The 14,368-nt window shown below is 41.0% G+C and overlaps 1 protein-coding gene across 6 annotated transcripts in view; it reads right to left on the bottom strand.

Moving 5' to 3' along the window:
- LOC147032263 (neurabin-1-like) overlaps positions 1-14,368 on the bottom strand; it is a 94,628-nt gene that overhangs the window by 26,201 nt on the left and 54,059 nt on the right. For 5 of the 6 annotated variants that reach the window (XM_085869691.1, XM_085869690.1, XM_085869694.1 and 2 more), the window contains exons 8-13: positions 7,727-7,774; positions 4,509-4,556; positions 2,576-2,623; positions 1,070-1,293; positions 848-923; positions 530-644 (exon numbers count right to left, since the gene is read on the bottom strand). In XM_085869691.1, the coding sequence (XP_085725817.1) occupies positions 530-644; positions 848-923; positions 1,070-1,293; positions 2,576-2,623; positions 4,509-4,556; positions 7,727-7,774 (559 nt within the window). The remainder of the gene's footprint in view (positions 1-529; positions 645-847; positions 924-1,069; positions 1,294-2,575; positions 2,624-4,508; positions 4,557-7,726; positions 7,775-14,368) is intronic. The other variant, XM_085869695.1, reaches the window with a different exon arrangement.

Consider the following 14,368-nt stretch of genomic DNA (forward strand, 5'->3'; position numbering starts at 1 on the left):
TGAGTGCCATTCTAGTGTCAATTGTGATGTGCTTATTTTTGGCTGCCACCCATCTGCCAGCCCAGGAACCTACTAGCCATCTTTTCCCACAGGCCCTTGATTTTCACTATCTATCGTGACTTTTCATGGCATTTCCCAGGAACATAACCACCACAATATTTAATGGTTTCCTGTGTATATAATTTGAACGTGGGATCATCACATTATGAGCTACCCGGCGCTGTCCAAGGGTTGTGAGGGAGGCAGGGGATACCCGGCACTGCCAGGAAGAATCGGGCCTTTCGGTGCTACAGTTCGGCCATGAAAGAATAATGTACAAATTCACAAACACACATAAACGCACAAATGCACAAACACACAAACAAATACTCAAATTTCAAACAAACACTCGAAAATATTTGAAGATGTGCTGGGATGACACAAACCAGACAAAACATTCAACTGGAAGCAGATTCAAACTTAAATCCTCTTGGCAAAAAACAAAATAGTAAAACTATTAGCTGCTAAAACATGGAAGTTTTCAACAAACCTGCTGCAACTGTGGAGTCTTGCTGTGATAATTTGTTATTGCCCAACTTCTTGGGCGAAATGTGTTCATCTTCACCAGTCCATGTGTCATATGTGTCATGCTGCAAGGCTGCTTCCTGGCAATACCAAAGAAGTCACCAACAAACCACAAACATAAGACGCTGCATATCACACTATGTCATTGCAAAATTGCACATTTATTAGCATTTTATGGGAAATGTTTTAATGATGATAATTTAAGAGTAATAACAATAATAATAATCACCATAATCCACAAAACAATTGCAATGGAAGCAATTCTTGCATTGGATAAACTCACTTTGCCCAGAAGGTTCTGAACACGTTTCTCCATACTGCCAAGATCTACATTTCTGCTATCGAGTAAATTGTTTTCCCTGAAAACAGGATTTAAAAAAAAAAAAAAACACAATAAACACAAACAGCTTTTAATTGGGAAGACGCTCAACCTCTCCCCAATTAAACAACACAACATAAGCTTTGATGTTCTATATCACTTTATCCATCAAATATAATAACTCACCGGGCAACCTCTTCGGTTAGGAGGCTGAGTGCATGGGAAAGGTTCTTGTTCATGGCAACCAGTTCAATGTGACTTTCCTTGAGCTGTTGTCCCATTGATTGGCAGAGTTGTTTGGCCGACTGGTGCCGTGCTGTCAAGATTGCTGTACGTTCCTGCTCCGCTTCCAGTGCCCTTTGCAATCTCCCAACATCATATCCACATGTCTGGCACTTGACTTCAGTGACCTAACAAAATGACGAAGAATCAGGTAATTATGCTGACCAGAAACATGTCTCCAAAATACTCTTATCAAGATTATTTGTCAATCTTTATTAAAGAAGCAAAAAAAAGGGGGGGGGGAGGAGTGTAAATAGTCGGGTGCACAATTTTGGTTCTGATCAATACGGTTCTATCGTAAGGAGCATCCTATCATAGGACTCTTACAAGTAGCATGATGCTCCATTGATATCAGTAAACTATTGTGAAAGACAACGTGAACATATTGTAGTGCACGAATAAACCACAATCTAATTAGCACAGTTTTTGAAACTGGTATTGTTTTGCACTTTTGCACGTGATGTGGCATTGATCACGTGCTCCACTGCACTGCGAATTTTGCTCATACTTATATAATGTAGTACATAGAGATTGATGGGGGAGTCACACTCATGTTCTGACCAATGGTTTGGTGAAAAAAAATTTATGGGAGATCAGTTTGGGAGATATTTTGGTGATGGCTAATCATAGCTCGTTGACATGTCAATGCAAGAACTAGTTTGATGCTCTGTTCATGAGCTGAAAATGCAGTTTGTTTATTTAATTTACAACTATCAGAAATATTTACAAAAGTGAAGTCGATATTAGAATGAGCATTGCAGTAATTGAAGAGATATGGTTTAAAAAAAAATAATGAATGAAGGCTCGTGGAGAAGGTTGTACATTTATCACATGCAAGGCAGAGAAATTGGTATACATCGGTGTACTTGTACATTAATTACCAGGACATTAGTAAGCAATGAACAAATGCATGTAATACATGGGATTTGTATCAAAGCTCACAGAAATATGAGCCATAGGTTCAGATGAGAACGCTAACCAGGAGAACCTTAATTACACTGGATATTAACATTTCCACACAATATTCGGGTGACCCGATAGTAGCATGCTCACTGTGGAATGGTTTAGTGTGGATTACATTCCCGACTGGGTCGTTCTTGCCCTCTGATACTGAACCAGCAAGGGAAGCTGCATCCCAGACCAGTCCATCCTTAAATGGTTCACATAAATGTTGGTTATGTTGTCTGCATTTCGGTTGTGGAAGTAAAGTATCACAGCTTACGTTTCAAAATGTGTCGGCTATTATGTCCCAGCACACTGGCTAAATCCTCTCCTTGAGGTTTGGGGAATCAATAACTTGCAGTTAAGGTGGTTGTGCAGGATGTAGGAGTGGTGCAGGTCGGCATGATGTAACCTCTCCATTGTGTCTAAGTTTCCTGCATTCCCAAATTCAGCTTCCCATTTATTTACCTGCTCTTCTGCTTCATTCTTCTCATTCAACTTCTCAGAGATATCTTCCTGAAAAATAGTCACTTTGTGATTCACACCTTGAATAAAAGCACCAGAATTACATTATTGGCATAACAATGGTTTCTTTAGTCTTTAATCATGCAACCAGCAGAGTGAATTCAAAATCGAATCTCCGTCTAATATGAATTAACCGGAAAGACAAATCGATGATGTCACCGGCACATTATTATGTCACACCAATTTCAGGCACAAGAGGTCTCACTGTACTCCAATACCCACATTACATCACATACTTAATACCATGACTTATAAACTGACCCTTTCATGATATAATAGATTGATATGCAAGACGGAGTAAAATATTTTTTTGTAAAAAGGAAATAAACTCTTGGGATCCATTTTAACCCATTAGCTCGTTAAGGAGTTGATACATTCAAATTTCACACCAAGTGAATATGTCAGTCAATGTCAGCTTGTCTAACAGTCCAATCTTCACTAATAGTGCAATCTCGGCCTACCTCTGAATGATAAACAATCAACAGCAGGCTTTTGGGATAGTGCCCCAGCATTTGTCATGCACTGCAGTGTAGATCTAAGTCAGGATCATTGAGGAGTGTGGACATACATCACTTGCAGTGCAAGATCATTCAAATATTTCAGTGTACTCAAATTGCCAAAGTACACGGGATTTGAGTCTGGGATCCTGACACTACACGGCGGGCAACAAAGTTATCCGGGATTGCCCAAGTATTAACAAAAAAACATTGAAATGAAGGATTTAGAATTTGTCTTGAACTTGCATATGGAACAGTAAAGTGTTTATTGGAATTTAAGTGTTGAGGATATTGTACAGTGGAGTAGTTTGCAGAATGTATTTTGTAGCAGCTCTGTCTTCCTGACATGATAATCATTATTGCAGTGCCTCTGGGTATACTACATTTATAGTTTTGCCTTGTGGTGCCATAATATGTAGTTTGTTTTCACTTCCAACTCGAGAACAGGCCACGTAGAGTTGACAATAAGAGACTGGTGATGACAGATCGAGCCCGACTGATTTAAGGCTCTGACCCTGTGTTTTATCAATGGTCATCGCAAAGCTCAGACGAATTGGAAATTGCAACAGTTAGAAGAATGGGTATCCTGGGGATAAACACATTTTTCCCCAAGGACTTTTCCTATCATCATTTTTTCTTTGAGGACATGCGGTAGCACCTCTTTACGGTTAACCGTGTTCCATTGCAAAGCTTGGGTAGGTCCAAGTTGCGTAGGAACATAATGGATGCTCCTTCTCTCAATACCAACTTGTGTGGTGGTACTCCTGGAAGCTCAAGAGAGTTGAGAAATTCTGTTGGATAATTGACCACTTGGTTAGGGTCAGACAGTATTGACAGACTTGTATCTCTTTTCTTGGGCTGGAAAAGTTTTTAGCAGTTTTATGTTGATGCTATCGGTTGCATCGTTTTTCGTAGTTCGAATAGCTCTTTTGCAAAGCCATTTTTGATCCCTGAAATTGGATTGTAAATTGGGAAACACCTTGTTCATGAGCTCCAATTCACTGTTGAGCACACGTGATGCACTCGTCCTTGCTTCTGAAGTTTTGTTAATTTATCATGAAGCAAGGCAACAGATCCAAAACTACGATTTTGAAAAAGGAAGAAGGGATGGTGTACATCTCCATAAATAGTATAAAAATATTACAATAAATAAATAAATAAATCAGTCAGCAATATTTATGTCCACGAGTGATTGGATGTCTCTCGGCATAATTTCTGGGAAAATATAACAGGTTAAAATTTACTTTAAAAAGGTAGAATTGGTAATAGTGTTGTTATTTTTAATATTTACAGAAAAGAGAGGGAGGACCACAAAACCTTTCTCAGATCCACCGGTCAGGAAAGAAATAAATTTTTTTACTGAATCACAATGTACTTACTTGCTCCTGTGATGGATCCTTTAATTCCGATCTCAATAAAGGTTCTTGCTGAAAGACAATAATGTAAATTGAAAAATACAGAGGCATGCTTGACTTTGTCAAGGCCAGTGTTGGTCTGCATCACAAACAATTTGAATGAGAGGTTTATCAACTGGAATCCTCACTTCTGCCTATGAAACCACCATCCAGAGGTTGTTCTGTCTCACTCTTCCCCCTCAGGCAGTGTTTCTCAAGGTGGGCAATGGCAATAATTTGGTGGGGCATGAGGATTCAAAATTAATGAATCAATATTTGATCGCTTTCATAGCTTTGCTATGAATTCCCTTCTTGGTTGATTTATCTGAAGTACCAGAGCAATACCAAGAGGAGTTATGCGAGTTGCGACAAGATGAGTCTGGGAAAACTCTTTTCAAGATCAAAGGAACCATGATGTGGCTGTCTGAGGAGAGCGAAAAGAAATACCCAAACTCGACTACTTTGGCAAGGGGAGTATTGATAAATTTTCCATCATCTTATTTAGTCGAATGTGGATTAATGTTGTTACCGATTTGCTGAAAGCTAAGAGAAATCGACTGGAAATCACGAAACGTGGTGATTTGAGGCTGAAACTGACAAAATTGGTTCCTCAAATCAAACAAATCTTCAGCCAGCGTCAAGGGCAGGGCTCCCATTGAAGTGGGTAGCAATTGAATAAAATTTGCAATAAGGTTTTAATAAAGCCTTTTGAATGCATATGTAATATATACTGCAGTGTCTCCAATCATGGTGGGGCGTACGATTTTTTTGAAAATCAAAGCGGGGCATGGGACAAAAAAGGTTGAGAAACACTGCTCTAGGGTTTCAAGCAAACAGAACATCACCATCTCTTGTCATCTGCATTTTTGACCCACAACATTTATTACCCTCATTAACTTTTCCTAACCCAACCATCTTACTTGCTCTAGTTTCAGTGTTTCCTTCCCTCCACCCTTTCCTCTTTTCCTATTCATTCATTCCCTTGATGTTTGTCCCACTGTCATGATGAACCCAGGAGGGTTCTACTTTGCTCTTCCATGAGCCTTGCTCCTGTAAAGAAAACAAAAGCTATTCGAATTGCCATGGGAAGGAACATATAAAGCCTATGTTTCAAGTATTAGCCCTTCTATGGAAGAATAGGCAGACTAGTGCATGAAATGTCAGCTTTACTTAGCGTCCCATGATGGTTATCAAACCATCTTGATATTTGCCCATCAAACTTCTCCCATGGAGGGAGAAGTCCAGAACAGATGGACATATGTCAACATTCGGTTGATAAAACTTGTCATTCAAAAATTTAATTTGTTGACCTCACACATACTATCTATCACATGCACAGCAAAATCAGATGGCAAAATATTTATTTCACTGTTATTTTTCATTAATACTTATCATCATTTGCAATTACATTTTAGTAATTACATTTCTTTTTTCAGCAAAAATAACAAGTGGATATTAAAATATCACACAATTGTGAATTTATCATTGTTCCCCTGCACCAGCGAAGCAAAAAGCAGGGTTAAGCGATCGGTAACATAGATACATGCGTCGTATCTACATTTTGTTTAGAGCGTACATCGAAAACCGTTCAGGCGGAGTAAATTGAAACTTTACTCTGCTTTTACTTTACTTTACTCCGGAGTAAATTGAAACTTAAAATTTGAAGAGAATTTGCATATCAAGTCACTGAATTCAACCACCAACTATTTTTGAGGTCAACATCGGCCAAAAGGTCAACATAGACCAAATTACTAAAATTGTCAATTTTCATCCGATTGACTTGAAATTTGAACAGCATTTTAATCTCACCTCACTGAATTCAACCACCAACTATTTTGAGGTCAATGTCGGCCAAAAGGGCAACATAGGACGAAATTTTTAAAATTGTCAATTTTCATCCGATTGAAAATACAGACCTGTAAAGTCAATAATTATTCATGAATTAAAATAATTAACAGAATGCATTTGTTTGTCGCAATGGTTAACCATCATCACGCTTTCAATGTAGACTTTACTTTCATTTAAATTAGTCACACCCCTCCTTCCTTTTAAATACAAGTGAAGCACCTGTCCTTACAGACAGGTTAATTACCCCAGAATCAAGGATGAGTTAATTCCGTGAGAATTGGCTGCTTTTCAGCCTCCTAGTGGGGGGGGGGGTGTTATAAATTATACTAATTTAATTAGTATCACTTGTACCACACTCTCCCACCAAGAGGCACTATATGACACACATTTACATGGAGAGAATTGGCATCCTCCCCCAACACTGAACCCCCTGAATTTTTTTCTTCTATTTTACCCATTAAAACCTCCTCATGCCATGCACATGCCAAGTACAACCAGCAGCTTTTCACTCATTCTATCCAGCAGTTCAAGAAAGCATAAAAGTCTAACAAAGACACATAAACACACTTCTTAAATGATAGTATCACAAGAGAGAAGATTCAAATTGGGGATTAATATAGTGTGGAGAGGTATAGAAGAAGCCCTTATAAAAAGTCAAAAAGACATGGCCAGCAATGTCGTTACTTCGAAAATATTGGATATCTGTGGCGGGTTCAACTTCTGAGAAAGACGGGTTAAAATTACAAAGGGAGAATTGTTGACTTGAAGTTTGACACAGTATTTTTTTTAACCATTTTATAGGGAGACTTGCAAGGACAAAAACTAGGGTTGGGCATACAACCATACATTTTTTGAAAGTAGTGCTTTTTATCGCCAAATTTCACGCTGATCACGAATCCGTTGAACTTTTTGACATAGGATGATGTCTTAGGTTGGTAAAATGCAAAAATTCAAAATGGCCACCAAATTTACCCACTTTTCAGGTAAAATTTGATAATTATGGCTTACTAGGGCATGTAATATTAGGGTTGGGCACACATCGACTTTTTCTCTGTTGTCCCATTAAAAGGAGTGTTTTTTTATGGCCATTTTTCACGCTGATCACGAATTCGTTGAAATTTTTGACTGAGGATGATGTTCAAAATGGCTTACTAATGATGTCTTACTAAGACATCATCCTCGGTTAAAAATTTCAACGGATTCGTGATCCGCGTGAAAAATGGCCATAAAAAAAACACTTATTTTAACGGGACAACAGAGAAAAAGTCGATGTGTGCCCAACCCTACTAAACCACGATGTGGCTCTTCCAATGGAGAATATCGATCAGAATCTTTATGAATCATTATGTGCTTACATGCTCTGTTGATTGATCCTTCATTTCTGGAATCAAGGACACTTCATGCTGAAAAACAGAATAAGAGATTTAAATAAAAACGACTTGTAAATTATACAAGAGGAGTGCAAGGTCTATTGCATCTTATTTTCCACAGATGGAAAAATATTTGCCAAAAACAATGAAACTTTCACTATTTCTCAACATGTCCCACAGCAACACAAACGCACTTGTCCCATCAGTGTGGTAGTGTTTTAATGACAGCTTCATTGCAATGACAACAAACAAACTTAATGCCCTCCAAGTGTTTCTTCGGTGGCCGAAAGAGGGGAAAGTCACAACTTAACAGATTTGGGCTGACAGGTGGATGGTTTGAAACCTCCCACCCCCATCTGAACGAGTGTTTCAATGGTGAAATTTTCTGTGTGAGGTCTCGCGTTGTCACGGAACAATGTGACACACTGGAGCATTTCTGGCTACTGCTTGTGAATTGCAATGTGAACATCGTTGTGCAGGAGGACATTGTAATACTGATGTTTTGTCGTTCTTTTGCTGTCAAGCAAATTGACATGGATCGGTCCTAAGCAGTCCCAAAACACAGTAAGCAACACTTTCCTGGCAGATGTCACGGTCTTGAACTTCTTTGGACATGAAGTACCATTTTAAAACCATTTAATGCTCACCGTTTGCTTCCAAGTGTGTCGTGGTGAATCTACGATTCATCAAATTGCAATTATGTTGAGAAAGTCATCCCTCTCTAAGTAGGTAATGTTTTAGAAGTGCAGTTGCCACCGTCACAGGAGTTGATCAAAGGAATTTCATTTTGGGGATCCACTTTGCACTCATTTTTGAGAACTCAAGGTGTGCATGTGGATGATGGCCTCCACACTCCTGATGCTGATCCCAACATCTTTAAATTTCAAGTATAGATATGTGACGGTTTCTCGGAATTAGACATTCATTTATTTGGATATTGGCTCGAGTCAAATGTGTCATATGGAAGATCGTCGACGATGACCCGGCCACCTTTGAAATTGCTGGCCCATTTAAATATACTGTACTTCCTCTTGAGAAGATATAATCAACAAACTGTTTCAGAGGTTCTCTGGGAATTTCAGTCAGTTTCATGCTGTACTTCACCGATTGCCGCCAAATTGTCTCTATCCAGAATGCATTGAATGGCGGATTCCTGCCCAAATGATATAGTTCCTACATAAAAAACACCTCTTCACTGGATATACCTCATTTGATGTAGGACCACAGGAGACAGCTTATGTACTCAACTGCGAGGAATCCACTCAATGCTGATGAAGGCCAGTAAGCTAAAGGCACATCCATAGATATAGAGTGTTGCCTTTATCGAGTCGGAAGGGATTGTTTGTATATGTTGTGACAGTGGTCTCTTCAGCCAATCAGCCCATAAACACTGAGCCAGTTAGAGGGACTATCACATCTTCACATCGCTCAATTTGGTTCGTCTGAGGTCGATCGAGCGACATGCCGGAATCCTGCTCCACACCAAGCCACTCAAAAGACAACTATAGTGGTTTGTCTCACTCAATGGAGGAGGGTTTTAAATTTGGATGCTAAACGATCCTCCAAATATGTCCTTTATTGGAATTATAAAACCAAATGGTTTTATTGATCAGGCAAACTCGGATACTCATTGAAGAACCACCACATCTCACAGCACTCTCAGTACCAGAGTAGAGTTCAGACATCAAATCGATCAGTTTTGGTGGCACCGCACGAAGACCAATAATCCTCCAGAGGGCATTCACTGAATCAAAAGCTTTACAGAGATCAACACAAGCTGCAAGCAGCCCCTGCTGAAACTCTTGTCTGCATTCGGTGAGGACCCGAAAAGCAAGGATACCGTCAATCGTTGACCTCTTTGGAGTAGAGCTTGACTGATCTGGATGCTGGTGCTCAAGCAGATGGTGGCGAACCCTATCAAGAATTATCTGAGCAAAGACCTTGCCCGGCACTGAGAGCAGTGTCACCCCTCGGTAGTTGTTGCAGTCTTGGTGATCACCCTTCCCTTGCCAGAGGGGGACAACAAGGCCGCTCTTCCAGTCACGTGCGATGAAGCCTGTGTTCCAGGCAGAGCAAAGCAGAGCATGCGATGACACGAGTACAGCATTTCCACCAGCCTTGAAAGTTCAGCATGGAAGCCATAAATCCCAGAAGCTTCACCAAATTTCAACTGGTTCACCACAGTCTGTGTTTCCGCAAAGGAAGGTGGACCACTGTTGATTGGAGGGTCAGAAATTGGGATAGTAACACCCCTGACAGCCAACTCAACAGCTGGTGGATCAGCCTGGTCCAGCCCCTCAAAGTTACCGGCCCAACGGGCCTTCATTTCGGACTCCTCTGTCAAGAGCCTACCACCCTCTGCTCTAACTGCAGTCCACCGAGGGATGGGCTTGGATAAACGCAATGCTCAAATTCCCCTGTAAGGACGAGAATCACTTGACCACAGGTGATGCTCTACCCCCTCACAGATTCCTTATACATAGGCCTCCTTGTCCACCCTTAGTGCATGTAGTTTTTCACCTCAGCTCCCTGAACAGCTCAACTCTGCCAATCAGCCTGGCCCTGCCACTCTGGTCAATAGTATCCGGTGTCCCTTGAGAGACCAAATTCTTCTTTGCCCTATGGTGAGTTCCAAGACATGCACCGGCAACATCAAGGACGGTGGTTTTGAAGGCACTCCACAACTCAGCACGATCCTTCAAAGCAGCCAGACCCACCAAATCTCTATTCAGCCTGTTTTGCAAACTCCTTAGCTACTCCCTCATCCTTGAGCTTGCCAACATCCAGCATAGGCTGGGATGGTACCATTCTCCTCGATTTAAGCTGCAACTTCAGAGTTGCTCCAACAAGCTTGTGGTCAGTATTGAGGAACTGAGCACTCGGTTAGACCTTGCAATTCTGGATTATCCTCCAGCGACCATCAATGAGCACATGGCCAATCTCCTTTGCCGCACCACCAGCGTTGGAATACCAAGTTAGCGATGAGCTGTGGGCGCTGAAACCATGAACCAGCCACCCTAAGTCCATGACTTCTTGCAAAGTCTTAGTGCTATTCTGGTGGGGACCACCCATGGGGGACCCATATACCCATGGGGACCAACACATGTCTCAAAACCATCCATATCAGTTCCAGTCGATGCTTTGAAATCCCCCAAGACTAGAAGAGTATCTCGCCTGGGGAACTGATCAACCACAGACTCGAGCGTGGCATAGAATGCGTCCTTCACGGTGAGATCACTCGCCTCAGTCAGAGCATATACAGAGACCAGGGAAATGACACCCAAGGAGTGACGAATTCTTAGTCTCACAATACTCTCGTTGACCGGTGTTACCTCATTTATCATTGGAGTCAGCTTAGTGGACACAGCTACAGCAACTCCTTGGGTATGGTAACCATCAGAGTGACCAGACCAATTGGAAGTGTAACTACCCACCATAATCTCGCCGCAATCTGTTCTCCGAACCTCAACGATTGCTGCCCAAGGAGACCACCATATGGTGGACACCTCAGCACCACTCTGCCACACTCTCCTGCAATCTGTCCCTGGATGGTTACGCCGTGGTTCCCTCCTATCATGAAAGATTTGGGGTCCCGAAGGCTTTGCCCCAATCTCGTCATCCGGTGAGCTGCCCTGCGAAGGGCAGCTGCACTGGAGGTAAAACCACGGAGTGGGTTTTCAGATTTATTTTTGCTTTTGGTACGTTTTGCAGGATGAAGTGTTTTGCAGTGGCCGGAGTGCAAATCCTGGCCACCAACCTCTTAATAAAAAATAACCCAACTGCAGGAGGACGTCCGCAAACACAGTTGGGAACAAGATTGGGTTGGACAATATGTCAAGCACTCCACAAGTCTGGCCTGTTTGGTAGAGCAGCAGGAAGGAAGCTATTACTCAAAAAGGCCTATCTTGAGTCCTGTTTGAAGGATGCGAAAAACCAATCCCGAGATTCTAAAGCCATGTGGCAAAAAGTTTTCTGGTCTGACGAAACCAAGTTCAAACTTTTTGGCCGAAATGCAAAACGTTACATTTGGCACAAACCCAACACAGCACATCACCAAAATGCACCATCCCTGCTGTCAAACATGGTGGTGGCAGTATCATGTTCCAGGGATATTTCTCATCAGCAGGGACTGGGACACTTGTCAGGATAGAAGGGAAAATGGATGGAGCAAAATACAGAAAAATCCAAGAGGAAAACCTGCTGCCCTCTGCAAGAAAGCTGAAATTGGGGTGGAAATTCACCTTTCAGCGTGATAACGACTCGAAGCACACAACCAAAGCTACACTACAGTGGCTAAGGAACAAAAGATAAATGTCCTCGATTTGTCCAGTCAGATCCCTGACCTAAATCCAATCGAAAATCTGTGGCATGACTTGAAGATTGCTGTCAATCAACACTCCCCACGCAACTTCGCTGAGTTTTAACAGTTTTGTACAGAAGAATAAGCAAATATTTCCCAATCAACATGTGCAAAGTTGGTACAGACCTATCCCAACATTCACAGCTGTAATTGCTGTCAAAGACGTTTCCACCAAGTATTAACTCATGGGGGGTGGACACTTATCAAACCAAGATATTCGAGTTTTGTATTTTTTATTAAGTTTCTGAAATTTGTAGAATTTGTAAGTTATGATGTGTAAATAAAGGTGGAAAAAAAAATCTGATTTAACGCAATTTAATTCCAGACTACAAGGCAACAAAAGGTGAAAAATTTGAAAGTGGGTGTAGACCTTGTATATGTACATACACATACACACATGTATTTTTCATGCATGCAAACATACACATAGGCACGCACTCCTCCTTACTTCAACAGACAAAGAAAATAGAACCAGAATCAGGGTTTTCAAAAGTGAGTGAATGTCAGGCACACAGCTGCTCAAAAAAGACAAACAATTTAAAGCCAGTATCATGGTTTCTAAAAGATGATTGAATATCTATGGCCAGTTAAAATTTTGGAGAAAAACACAAAGGAACGAGCCCCAAACTTTTTGAGAAAGTCCAAAATTAAAAATGTATAGTGGAATTGTTGACTTGAAGTACAAACACAGCAATCTGTTTTCCCTTTCTTTAATGGGGGGAACCATTAATTGTAATGTTCTGGAACCATTCTGCAGATTGTCCTATCCATACTAATAAATGTCAGTGTGTGTCTGTGAGTCCGTCAGTGCATCCGTCCCCTCCATAATTACAAAAAAACGCTCATATTTCATTTCCAAGGTAGTGCATGGGCGAAAATTGGGTGTTTGGGTTAATTTAAACACCCCTTTTGAAGATTTTGGAATTAATTATAGCACCTTATTTAATTATCCTTTATCAAGACTCATCCTTGGTCACCTCGCTGTCCCTTGCTGGCGTCTTAATTCACCAATTCTTTTTAGCCTGCTCATAAGTGCCTTGACTTGGAACAGGCTGCGATGATAGTTTTTTTTTTTTTTTTTCCACTTTCCTCACTTTATATCATCGATTGCCCGATCATCATACCTACGAATCGCTGGATACATTGCAATGCTGATAAATGCTCAGACATGCCAGCGCTCATGGCTTTATTTCATTTCTGCACGTAACATAACCTCTAGAATCTCTTAATCTGAGTCAATTTTCAAAACTTAAATGCCAGATTTGAACTTATCAGCAGTAACAACTGCTAAAAAAAAAAAGTATTAATTTGTCCAATTTGACATTGCTTGACATTCATGGAGTCTGGGTGCATTGTGTTTATGTGACTGATCAACGATCGCCAATTGCTTGCCAAGTCAGCCATTCCTTATCAACCATTTCATTGGAGGGGTTCAGCCACTTGGCGAGCACTATACAAGCTGCTTGGTTGTTTGTTTCCAAACTATGGCAATGCACGCCAAAAGTATTTGCATTGTCACTGAAATATATCGATCGACTTGAACAAAGTTCAGGCTCTATCCACCTGCGTTTTGTCCCATATTGTCCTGTGGTGTGTTGGAGAAGGGTGGGAGAGAGAGGTGGCTCACTTGCTGAAAATGTGCAATTTTATTTTGACGCTTTTCCTTTTTGTATGATCTTCTTTCATTATACGACCCCTCACGTCAACATAGATAGATACATACATAAAAATGAAACGTTTTGTTTTCAAAAGTTTCTTCAACCATTTCATTGGAGTGCTTGCTTGAGTAATTAAGCCACTTTAGCACTCAAACTTCAATGGGGATATCACAGCTCAGTTCTCCGTGGGGACATTTCCAGAGTGAGCAAGGCAAAACAATTTAGATGATTACAATCAATAAAAAATGGTTTCAGGTGTTCCAAAGCAATGAATTGCCACATTGTACAGTTGCAACATGTGACTTCTGGGTCTCACTTGGGGGGGGGGAGGCCCAGCAATTGGTGGATGGTCTTGGGAATTGTATCCATGGAGGACAGTTGCTCATACAAACTTTGAATAAATGGTGACAGAACTTGATCGAGACTTCTCATTTGCTCAGCAGGAAACTCTGTAGAGGCTGAAACCCCTATAACATCATGGCAGGATACCCGAGAGGAACGCAAACTCGCTCACAGCTGTCTAGCCTCGGTTTGAATCCCAACCCAGCTATAAACTGTCATCCTGATGTTTTACAGGCAGGGTGATTTATCAATGTGTGTTCTCCATCT

This window comes from Eptatretus burgeri, chromosome 2 (assembly GCF_056783735.1).
Source record: "Eptatretus burgeri isolate ZD-2024b chromosome 2, Ebu_testis_v1, whole genome shotgun sequence".
NCBI classification, from domain to species: domain Eukaryota; kingdom Metazoa; phylum Chordata; class Myxini; order Myxiniformes; family Myxinidae; genus Eptatretus; species Eptatretus burgeri.